General features: G+C 26.2%; 1 protein-coding gene across 1 annotated transcript; it reads left to right on the top strand.

Annotated features, from left to right (window-relative positions):
• The first annotated feature begins 6108 nt into the window (after positions 1–6108).
• On the top strand, positions 6109–6666 carry LOC135930184 (protamine-like). The gene has a single exon (XM_065466965.1). It carries the CDS (start codon positions 6109–6111, stop codon positions 6664–6666), a length of 558 nt encoding a protein of 185 aa, XP_065323037.1.
• The last annotated feature ends 6728 nt before the right edge of the window (positions 6667–13394 follow it).

Here is a 13394-nt window from a genome sequence, read left to right as displayed (position 1 = left end):
TAGATACTTTTTTATCGCAAATAAAAGTACGGGTTTTAGATAAAAAACAAGTCTTTAGCAATCTTCAAGTTTTATTACCCAAAGATCCTTCTTCATTTTCTAATGCCACTATTGGTAAAATTAAATATTTAGAAAAATTTTATTCCTATGAGATTGATACTGAAATAAATTTAATCAGTGAATTCGAATTGTGGTATAAATATTTATACGTTTAGCTATTTTACCTGAGCATGCTATTGATGCGCTCAATCGGTGTAAAGAAACCTTGGCTCAATTTCCTAATATTTCGAAGTTGTTTTATATTCTTGCATGTTTGCCTATTACAACATGTACGAATGAAAGGACTTTTTCCAACTTGAGAAGGTTGAAAACATATTTACGAAGTACTGAATCTCGGCTAAATGGGTTAGCTCTGTTATATATACACAGAGATTTGGTTACAAAGACAAACTAAATAATTAAAAATCTTGTATTTGATAAGAAGTTAAAAAAAACTTGTTAATTTAATTATTTTCTAGTCAATATTTTAAACTACTATTAGTATTTTCAATAAAAAAAATTATATTCTACTTATATTGTATGAGAATTTAAGCTGAGGCTAGTTTTTAAAGCAAATTTTATAAAAAAAATGACATTACACTTTATTTCAACTTTACATATAAATAAAGCTTTACATTTAAAAAATCATTATTAAATATAATATACCTAACTTGAAATAATAAAAAAGAGGCTTGTAATATCCTATCCATAAGCACGAATTAGTAAATAATAGTTAAAAATAGAAATATAATTATTATTAAATTATTCATAATTTAATAGAATAGCTAAATAAGACCCGGCCGAAGGCCAGGGGAAAACTAGCCGAAGGCCAGGTAAAAGGGGTTTGGGGGCGAAGCCCCCAAAAAATTTTCCCCCACCTATAAGAAAATCCTGGATACGCCACTGCACATGAGGTATGAGTATTTAATAATTTTTACAGATTAGCCTCTGTTAAGGGGATCATGCGAATTATTAGATGGGGCCATGGGGTCAATGCAGGTAAAATCCCATATTAAAGGCTTTTCCATTAAAAAAAGTACGATTGTTTTGACGTCAGGGCGTTTTTTATCTAAAAAAGATGTCGGTTCTAAAAATACAGGGAAAATTGGCTTTATTTAAAAAAGAAGCTATTATTATAATTATTTTATCATGTCGGCTGATTTTTTATAAAGTGGAGAGCGTGTCTCCCATATGATTCTGCCGCTTGATTGCATTTAATGCAAATATAATGGTTTAGAAAAGGTACGCCCGAGCGTAAATTGATTGCATAACGAAAAGCGTGGTTATCTATTAGCTGGTTAGTTAAAATGCTGGGATATGAAACTAACCATTCATGGCCAGAGTTGCTGAAATTAAGTGATCGTAGGAGGGATTTATATTGATGATCATCGGTCAAGTTGAGGTAAGCTAAGGAACGAGATACCAATCCTTGATCCCAATCTTTTTGTTTCGTTGAATCTGGTGGGGCTGTGTTTGGTAAGACATTAATATTCCAACAACGTAAGGCTTCATCTAATAAATTATTTTTATCGATGGTAATAATTTGCGAGGTAATATTTTATACTGATAAGGTTGATGAGATGAAGGAAACAAGGGCTATAATTAATGCCGATCTTGTCTAGTTCTCCCGATTTACAAGGGAGAGTTGATTGAAGCCATGAGTTAGAATCGAGTTTGATGTTTAATAACTCTGCCATCATTTGTAGTATCTTTTGTATGTATGTATAATATTTTTTCAACTATAATAATTATTATTACAATATTTAGAATAACAAAGTGAAGCATAGTTTAAGTCTACCACCAAGTAATTATATGATTTAATTTTATTCATTTATATAAAGACCAATACAAAAGAGAAAATAAATTCTGAAAAAGGTTTAATAACTAATTATTGTAATAATTTTTATTTTATATTTAAATTCTTCTTTGAATTACATTGCATTTTCAATTTTTATTATTGATTTTTTTTACAAAATTTACTTGCTTTATACATAATATTTATAAATCCACTCTAATAATAACCTAAAAAGTTCTTAATATTTCAATTGCTACGTTAAAAAAGGTAAGGGGTATTGTTCTACAATCCGCATAAATCCTTTTTATAGACGTTTTTATCGTACAGCTCTTAATCTTATCGTGCATATCTCATTCGCTGTACAACCTTTCTAAACGACCTAGTTATATATGAGAATTCCTATTCTGTCTAAATTCTCGAGTGTCCCACCAGCGTAAGGGGGGGGGGAGCGTAGAAATAATATAAAAGATTTTCATGAATTAGGAACAATAATATATCATTAATTGGGAATTGCAAAATATCCATTTCAAATAAGTTATATTCCAATTTAAATATTATCAAAAAATTGTAATTATTCTTAATATTTCTAATAATATTTTATCCCATGAAGATTTAAAGTATATTTTCTTACATTCTTTTAAACCTTTAACACTGATCTCTACTAATAACTGACAGAAATTTCTTTATAAATTGTTCAAATATCTAAAGAAAAGGAATTTTCTGAATAGAATTATTTACCAGACTTCTTGTGCTTTTAGAAGAAAGAAACTGCAAAAGGGATGCCCTGCAAGATGGAACTTTCTACACCTAGTTATTACAGTATTTTTAAATCTAGAAGAATCTTTTTTAAACGCCTTTGGAGAAATACCCAAATGCCTGAAGATATTTTACCTGACGCTGATACATTATTGGATTCAATAGGACAGTCGATTTTATTGATTTGGCTGATGTTATGAGAAACGTGAAACTATAATATTAAAACTTAAATGAATTTTTTTATATACAAGATATTTTATATAGAATGTTTACCATATTTTATCCGACATGTAAATATATATTACATTTAAAAACCTTTATAAATTAAAATTGTTTTTTAGAATAAAGAATTTAGTACTAAAAAACTTAGAAAACTAAGATATAATCATAATATCCACCAAGAATTTGACCAAATTTATGTGATAATCTTTCAAGAAATTTACTAGAAGCATTGCTTTTAAAATATATTTTGAAGTTTTTTTAAAATATATATTAAAATTACTGTATAGTTTGGCAACAATACCAATTAGTATAAGCAACAATAAGATGAACTCTTTCTTCATTACGGAGAATAAAAACCTATCTAAGAATACAACTTATCGATCAAGATTTAATCCTCTATACAGAACAAATTAATAAAAAGTTAGCGCAACTGTAAGGAGTATTAAATTTTCTATCAACGATGCTTTGATATAACTTTTAAATGTTTAATTCAATATTTTACTGTAAATAAACATATCGATTCATATAGTATTATAATGGTTCTTAAATATATTATATTTTCCAATGCAATATTATTTGTTTTCGAAATTGAAGTTCTTATAAATTTTCAACATTCCAAAACAAATTATTTTAATATAAAAAATTACCCCTCCCCCCTGAGTGTTCCCATCAACAAATACCTCTTGCCTAAAATTATTTTTCTCGAAAACCAACATAGACAGAATTCTCTTATCACTGGGATGACTCCACATTTTTTTCAAAATTTATCTAGTTCCTTATTACAGTTTTTTCATTCTTTTACAAACTTTTCTAATCATTTTTTTAGAAATATTTTTTTATATAAACATAGATTCATATAATTAATATTATATATTTTTTTAAATTAAATGCTGTTATATTTTTCTAAATCCTATATAAAATGCCTGCTAATATATTTTTTATCAAGTATAAATCGAATAATTTAACAATGAAACATAGGGCTATGTGTATAAACATTTTTATGATTTCTTTCAATTCATATATTAAACTTAACATACGCTCAATCATTTATACACTGTAATTAGGTCCAATAAATTATTAATATATTATCTTTAATTTAATATAAATAGAATTGGTACAAGTTCTCAATAAAAATAATTTTCCTTTGAAATATACATGAACAAAACGATAAAAATTTTGAAAAAATCATATTTGAATGGAAAAATTATTTATTTGGTTACGAATTTATGTAATAAATAATTTGTTTTAAAAAAAAAAATGAAATACGAATAATTAAAACTTTTAGAATTTTTACAAAATTTCAGAAACTTTTGATTAATAAATAATTTCTACCATTATAAAATTAATATTTAATTAGCATTTATTTCAAAATTGGTCGGTTTTGAACAGTTAAAAAAGAAGTTTTGATCAGTATATAAATATAATTTGATCAATAAATAAGGTAAATTGTTCCATAAAACAAATCACCTTTTTATAGTTCTGCCGGGGAGGGGGTCAAGGTGTCAAGAATGGTAGTGAATCAGAAATAGTGGTTAATTAAAAGTTGTGGATCTATTGTAAAAAATTAAAGTCCGGAATAAAAAAAATGAAATAATAGATTTGGGGTTAATTATTGGTCAATTTAAACGAATATTATATAAGACTGATTGCGAAAAAAGTAGGGTTCTTAAGAATAAAAATAATATAAAATCGTATTTAAATAATAAAAATATATTACCATCTATCAATCTTTCGTCAGATTATATTTGAACCCAGTACCTATATGTTATTTGTTATTTGAATGGGATATGGATAAGGCATTCAAAGGGGGGTAAGCTAGGGGATAAGGTAAAATAAATAAAGAAACTATTTGTAGATTAAATGCAAAATTAATAACCTGGTATAATGAGATTTTAATTTACTAATATTTCGATTTAACGATTAATTCATTTTGAATTATTTATTCACATAGATAACATATTAATGCAGTTTTTGGAATTATATATTTGGCTAATATTTAGACTACTGTTAGTAACAACTATTTGATTATTACAACGAATGCTTATTTGTTATTCCTAGCATAAATAAATTATGATGTCTGAAAAGTTTGTAAATCAAGTAAAAATTTATAGAATATATAAATGTTTTTGGTGGCCAGGATGGTATTATAAGCAATACAGGGGAGGGTAATTTTCTCTGTATATATAGGAAACAAGCTTTATATAGGATCCATTATTAGCCATAAAAGAATTGTCAGGAATTTTATTTTATCTCCGGGAAACACAAATATCTCACCACCTTTACTAACCCCAAAATTATATCTGAGTATATAATATAGTAATCGGTTGTGAATCATAGATTGTGATTGATCACAAATGTTGGGAAAAGAGATTGCATTATACTTTAAAAATTATTTGGGAAAAATAGGTCGTTAACTAAATATGTAGGTCAGAGACCTGCAGAAATACCATTTGCACGGCCTGGCTAGGATTTTTTAAAAAAAATTCGGCCTGGCAATTATTTTTTAATTTTTATAGTTAATAATGACGATTTAAAATATTTGGTTTTAAAATATACGGCCTGGTCTTGTTCGACTATTTAAATAAAAAAATTAAAAAAAAAAAATTAAAATACGATCCGGCCCTGCAGGTCTCTGATATAGGTAAACAAAATGTAAAATAAAAAAAATATTCAGATTCATCAGTCAAGGCTGCTAAAATGTAAGTTAGACCTTCAGCCGCCCTTTAGAAAAAAAAACTAATTTACCTCAATTCTCAGAAGAAAAAAAGGAAAATCAAAATTATTAACAAAAATACTTATTAAAACTTTCAGAATAATATATATATTCCAGCTTCATTGTATTACAATCATAAAAGTATTGTAAAAAATTAGCTTAACCGTCTAAATTCACCTACATATATGTGGATAGAGATAATTATTCCATTCCCTAAAAAAAAGGCACGAGCATTATATATCCTATATTAGCTTCCATCAATAATATTTCTTCGCACTTTATTGAATTACTATATATATCTCTATTGTCTTATACTGACAATGCTACTAGAAATAAGAGTTTCTGTCAACGAGTTTACATTTAAATCTCAATGATGTATTAATAAATTAGCTATGTAATGCGCAAATATTTATTACAAGAATGAATTTACATCATAAATGTGACATAATTACATACGACAATGTTGTAATTTTGCATAATTCATCTGTATTTAATTGTAAAATATTTTTTTTAAAAAAGTTTTATTAAAAATTTATTGCTTGTTTATATATAGTTAATGGTTATTTATTAAAAAATTATTTTAATGGCTAAATTAACAACGAAAAAGCAAAAAGATATGATTAGTATTAGAGGCTTAAAATTACAAAAATCTATTAGGCTCCTCAAGATTCTCAATGCTCCTAAGACAGGCAAAATTTGCAAAAAACCACGAAACGAGAAAAATGTCATAATGAACGAGTCTATGAAATCTGATATGATGATGGGTAATTGTGCTGGAAAAGTAAGTAAAAGCAGCAAGAGAAGTAAAAGTAAAAGTCAAAAAGGTAGTGAAGATAGCTCTGTGAAGAAAAGACGTCGTAGACGCAGAAAACCTCAACCTGGCGGTGCCTCTAATGGAAAAAGGAGACGTAAAAGAAGAAGAGGTAAAAAAGGAGGTGACGATAGTTCAGATGATTCTCAAGATTCTGGGAAGAGCAAAAGAAGGAGAAGGAGGAGAAAGGGAAGGTCTTCTTCAAAAGGCAGAAAATCTCGTAGATCTCGTAGTGGAAGGAGATCCAAAAGAGGTAGAAGCAGAAGAAGTAAGAGAAGCAAAAGTGCCAAAAAAGGAGACGCCGCTTCTCAACCAAGCCCCGCTAAATGAATATGGAAAACTAAAATTTGTCCATAAAAAATATCTATGTATACCTCTTTTTCAATGTTTTTCATTATAGAAAATATAATCTTCTTAACAATAATAGTTACAGATGTAATTTACACTCATTCTTCTTTTATAATACATAAATCAAATGTTCATATTATACAATATTTAAAAAAAAATTTTTGAAGAAATAAATATTTAATAACTTTTAAAAATAATTTCCAATTAATGAGATAGATCTATATTGAAAATAATTGCAACAACTTATGAAATTAAGATTTATACGGACAGGAAAATCCTTAAGAGTTCAGAATGAATAAATGTTCAGAATTATTTCTTAATGCTCAAAAATACTATTTGCTCAAGTATAAAACTGAAACGCTGTGATTAAAAAATGAATAGCTCAGAAATATATATGAAACTCTTCGCTTAGATTTTAAGAAAAAAATTCAGTAAAAATATGAGCTTAAGTATTTTTTTTAATTCTGAGAAATTATTGAAAATATTTCGAAGTTTCATTTTTTATTTTGAGTAAAATAATATAAGTCATAAAATTCTAGCTAAGGACTTGCGGTGTAATCTGATACGCCTGAAAGATTTTGAGATGTTAAAAAAAATTGTGTATAAGTTTACAAAGATAAATTAATATTTTGCAGTATCTTTATTTAAATAGTAATTTCTAACTCCTTTATCTTAGTTTTATTTTTTTTTAAAAAAAATCCTTTTTAAAAGTATAAAATAAATGGCTAAAGGCCCCATATTTATAAAAGAGGCCCCATATTTGAAGGGCTTTGCCCCAAAATTCCCTTTACCGGCCCACCCGCTTTATAATACACTATATTAAAATATAAAAGAATCAATGGTATTTTTTTAATGTTTATCATTTAAAAAAAAATCTTATCTTCTATAATATATATAAAAGCCTTGTCACAGTCACAATTTATATTTTAAAATTCACAATTTTTTAAAAGCGTTTGTGGCCTAGTCGGCAAAAGCGTCCCTTACAAATGTGAGAGTCATGGGTTCGAATTCCAACAAAGTTTTTTTCTTCTTAATTTGGCAAAATTAATTAAATAGAAGATAAAATAATTAAGTGTAACATATTTACATACGATTCAAAGTTTGTTGCTACTTTAATATTCAAACTATTAAATAGGTATTCTTATATTTATAAATTTTTCACAACGTAATAGCCAAGTATTCTTATAGCATCATACCATATCAAACAATCATTCATCAAAACATCCATTAAAATAAAATCTAACATTACCATCTTATACATCATAAACATCTATCTATCTATAAAAATCTATAATATGTACAGAGACCCGCAGAGGTACAATTTGCACGGTCTGGCCCCGATTTTTTCAAAATATATTATTATTTATGATTTTTATAGCTAATAATGGTGATTTCAAATATTTGGTTTTTAAATAAACGGCCCTGGGTATATTTCAAAAAATTAAAATACGTCCCGGTAAATCCGGGCCAGGCCTGCAAGTCTCATATATATAAAATCATGTCACGTGTCACAATTTATAATATATATTTAAAAAATCGTGAATTTTGAGAAAAACGTCTGTGGCCTAATGGGCAAGAGCGTCGCTTACAAATCGGATGGAATCCCAGCAAAGATCTTCTTTTTTTCTTAATTAAACTTGGTATTTTTTTTTCTTAATCCAACTTTGTGGTTCTATCCTTTGGGATGGGCATTAACTAAATTCCATTGAGCCTGAAAATGTTTCATTTGCAGACCTCTGGTATATACGATAAAATATTAAATATAATTTGAGAATTAAAACAAGCTTTTATATATTTTGGGCTTGACTTGATGGGGTATGAAAAATTTTGTATGTAGAAAATTGTAAGCAGATAGTAATCTAAACTTCAGTTGATTATATTTTCAAGGAATATTTTTAGAAATTATTTTTAAAATATTTGGTAGAGTTGCAAGAGGAAGTAAAATGGCACGCTAAAAGGTAAATGGTATAATATTTGGGATTAATATTTTTATGTTTTTATAAATTTTTATGCGAATTTGATATGATGTACGAATAGAGACCATTTTTACTCATAAAAGAAGGCGAAGGAGGACAGAGAATTATGGGAATATTACGGAACAAGTAAACTTAGGGGATTCCAGCGAAGACAACTGCTCTTGGAAGAGCGCGATGGATACATAGTTTTAATAGATTGTACAATCGAAGAATATGGGGCAGTCACTTAGCGGAGGTGTTGTGATTTGTTATTTTATGTAATTAATTTGTTATCGCGGAGGATCTTTTATTTAACCCCGTGATTATAATTTTTGTTATTTTATTTTGCATATATCGCATATATTTTATTTTGGGGTATAATTCTAATTCGCCGAAGTTAATCACATGATATTGCCTGATATTTTTGTTTAAAATGATTATATACAAGATCATCAATTTTTGTTTTAAATAATGTTTTTTTTTTAAATTAAAACAACATTATAATATTCGGAAAATTAAAGGTAAAACTAAAATTATACTTATATTTTATTAAATTTAATTGAAAATAAAATTAGATATTATTTAAAGTGTTTCAAAATAAGATTAAATTTAAATTATTTAAAATGTTTCAAAAGTAAATTATGTATTATTTAAAGTGTTTATATTTTTTAAAGCCTAAGTTTTTGTTAAAGACCTTAGTTTTTTAGACAGGGCTCTGTGAACCTTCCTTCAATGGGTTCGGGTTTGGGTTAAGTGAAAAATATCTGAACCCAATTCGGGTTCAGACAGTTTCAGAGTTCGGAGACCAGAGTTAAAATAACAAAACAGAAACACCATTTTTTTAAGAAATTTATTTTAATTAGTATTGAGTTGACATCATCATAATTATAATATATAAAATACTACTATACAATTTTAAATATAATATTATATTTCTATTTCAAAAATTTTATTTGAACCATCATATTATCTTCTAAAATATCGTCATTTTACGATCGAAATTTTTTTTAAAAAAAGTTAAGACCCTGAACTCTAAATTTTTAAAAAGGGTTAGGGTTTGGGTTCAGCGAAATATCGATGGTTCAGGAGGGTTCGGATTGAGGAGTTGGATTTTGGTTCACAGCCCTGGTTTGAGATCACGGAATAAAAGATATCTCCCTTAAAACAATATTTTTACTTTTTAATTCATGCTCTCACAGTTTTATTAATTGATTTCACAGATTTTAAATCAATATGATCTTTTTAACATATTTTCACAGTTTTAATAAAATTATTTTATATTTTTTGTTAGATTTTATTTAATGTAGTGGTTTGGCATATCTAATAAGATTGGTATTTCTCCTCATCTAATAACTAAACATAGCCCTAAGCTAATTGCTAACGTAGTCCACGAGTTTGGTATCAAGCCTTGCCTGAATCATGTAGTTCGGTAAAATAACAGAAATTATTGCTGCTTCACCATGTATCTGTTGAATTTAACCGAATGTAGTGGGATTGATATCTAATAAAATTAGTATTTTTCAGCATCTAATATAAACATTAACTCTTATCTTTGTTGCATAGCTCCAGCCTAACTGCAAACACTGCCCACGAGCTTATATGGCCTTACCCTGAACTGCATGGTTCTATAAAAACTAACAGAAATTTATTGACTGCTTCGCGCAGACGCATAGGGTGATCCCACTTGTAGCAAGAATTTTTGAAAAAATAATAGGTTTACATAAAATGTGAATTGCAAAACATTCTATTTTAAATAGGTTATTATCTAAATATTAGCAAAAAATTTAAATTATTTTAAAAATTTGTATATTAATATTTTATATTACGAAAATTTAAAGTTTTTCTTACATTTTAAAACTATTTATCATCCAAAAAAAATTATATTTAATTTATCTCTAGATTTTTTCATTGGGATTATCAATAAATTATTTATTGCATAACAATTTTATGCAATCTTTTTTAAAAAAATGATATGGATTTGGTTGAAGTTATGTGAATCGCGAATTATTATATTATAAATTAGAAAACTAAGAGATGATATCGACCAAATTCCTCTTAATTTATGTGATAGTAGAGGTTAAAGCGATATATGATTTTAGATTGCAAACCTTGACTTTCACCGGCAAACCAATCGTTCCAATATTAACGTAAAAATTGAGGATTAATATAAAATAACCGTTTTTATTTAACTTTTGGATACACTTTTGAGTTAAATCAATGAATGGTTAGTGATGCATCAAATGGCTCCATCCAATTTACAAATAATATATCTTATAACTCACATTGATCTGAGGATATAATCTTGATATAGAAAAAATTAAGTATTTTGGATCTGAGCCAATTAATTTTGGAATTTAAATCATGAAAGATTAATTATTTGAGTTTTTCCAAATATATTTAAATTACTGTGTACAATGATACCAATTAGTACAAGCAAATGAGATGATCTTTTCTTCATTACATATAATAAAAACCTATCTCAAGAGTACAGCATCTTAAAATCGAATGAATGGACTACTAGCTTTACTAAATATACATAGAGATCTAATTTACAACACAGAACAAATTATTAAAAATTGGCGCAATCGTTTTCATTTATTTATGAATATTTTGATTATTTTAAAATCAAAATAAAATGTTTATAATATTATATTTTATTGTGATTTACATGCCGGTTTATATAATTATAATTTTTTTAACAGTATTCTCTTAAAAATTTTGAATTTATCATATTTAATTATTTGTGTTAGAAATTATTATATGTTCAAATATGATTGGTTCTAATTAATTTTATGTATTAGTTCTAAAAAATTTTAATCCAAAAAGATAATTTCAAATATAAAAAAATTATATCTCTTCCTCCTCCCATAGGAAAATCCTGGCCACACGACTGGCTTCGCACTGTTAGATTCTATGGATTTTAGTAGGCATGTCTAATAAACTGCGAATTTAATTAAAAAACTGTGAAAATAATTTAAAAACTTAGCATTTATTTTAAAAACTGAAAATAATTATAAAAAGCTATGAAAATAATTTAAAAACTTTACATAATTGAAAAACTGTTTAAATAATTTTATAACTGTGAATATAATTATTAATAATACTTAGTGGCGTAGGCATGGGGGGGGGGGGTTTAATTTTATTTTTAAAAAATTTTTTAATTTTAATTTAATAAATTCTTAATAAACGCTTGATTTTTATGTTTTAAATTTATTATAAATAATAATAGATATACACATTTGATTATTTTTATATTTATTAAATAAATTTTATATTATTTTGCATTTCATAAAAGTTCTAGTTTGTCATATTCCATTTTATAAAAATATATATTTCTCATTTTCAATATGAATTTCACACCACCCAAAAAAGGGAGTTATTTATTCAAACGTATCATGATATTGACTCAAAAAATCAAAAAAAAACTAAGAAGACAGATTCATCGAAAGACAAGAGTCGGTGAAACTCTTTATTGAACTATATTATGTTGTCTTTGCAGCACTAGAATTTTATATATCAAGCAAGGAAAAAGATTCAGCAGATGCCGAAAATCTTTTGCCGGCTATTATTAAGCCACAGCTTTTTATTTCAATTCAATGTACTTATTTTTTATTAAATTATACATATGATTTTAGCAAAATTCTACAAAAAATTGATTTGGATTTAAGGGATATTATGAATAGAGCAAAGGATATTGTTGCAATATTAACAAATATCAGAGAGAATGTGGATGAAAAATTTCATGAAATATATGAAAAAGTAAAGGAGATTGCTAATATGTTTGGAATTGAAATTTTTAAACCTAGAGTAGTCTCTAGACAATCCAATCAATCAAATATTGATGCATCTACGATTGAAGATTTTTATAAAATAAACATTTTTATTCCCCTTATTGATACATTTTTATTTCAATTAAAAGAAAGATTTATTAGTCATAATTATATTTTAAAAAGCTTTTATTTTACTTTTGCCGGTTGAGTCTAAACTGTTGATTACACTTGAAACACGAGAGGATATTAAAAAAATCTCAGAGTTTTATGCTGATGATTTAGTAGGTTCATATGATAATTTACTTCGTGATGTCGAATTTTGGTATAAAAATCTTGACAGAATAGGGTATTCTCTGAGACCAAAAAATGCTCTGCAGGCCCTTTCCATGTGTAATTGCATTTTAGATGCCTAATATCAAAACATTATTAATTATTTTAGCTACCTTGCCAATTAGTACCTGAACTAATGAAAGTTCTTTTTCAACTTTAAAAAGGTTAAAAACCTATTTAAAACACAACCGGTGAAAAACGTATAAATGGATTAGCCCTATTGAATATTTATAAGGAGATTAGATATAAATTTGATTCTAGATAAATTAGCAAAATCTCAGAGAAAAGTAGATCTCTCTTTTTAAATTCAAATCAAAAAATAGCAATAAAATTTTATTAGTTTTAATATATAATCAATTTTGTTTTGTAGAAAAAGTATTATTTATAAGATAATATCATCATATTTTTTAAATACCATTATTTGCATAAAAATTACACATATTTTATATAATTATAAAAAATTACTTTTTTTAAAAATAGAGTCTTTATACATTATAATTTTTAATATTAAAATCTATATTATATAAAATATAAACATTTTGAAAATATTTTAATTAATAAAAATATATACATGATTAAATAAAGGAATGTAAAACCCATGATAAAATCCTGGCTACGCCACTGATAATACTATAAATATATATATTAAATTGTG

Source organism: Gordionus sp. m RMFG-2023, chromosome 5 (assembly GCF_954871325.1).
Source record: "Gordionus sp. m RMFG-2023 chromosome 5, tfGorSpeb1-WG-v2, whole genome shotgun sequence".
Lineage (NCBI taxonomy): Eukaryota > Metazoa > Nematomorpha > Gordioida > Chordodea > Parachordodidae > Gordionus > Gordionus sp. m RMFG-2023.
Note: the sequence above shows the minus strand (reverse complement) of the source record. Positions and strands in the feature narration are given on the sequence as shown.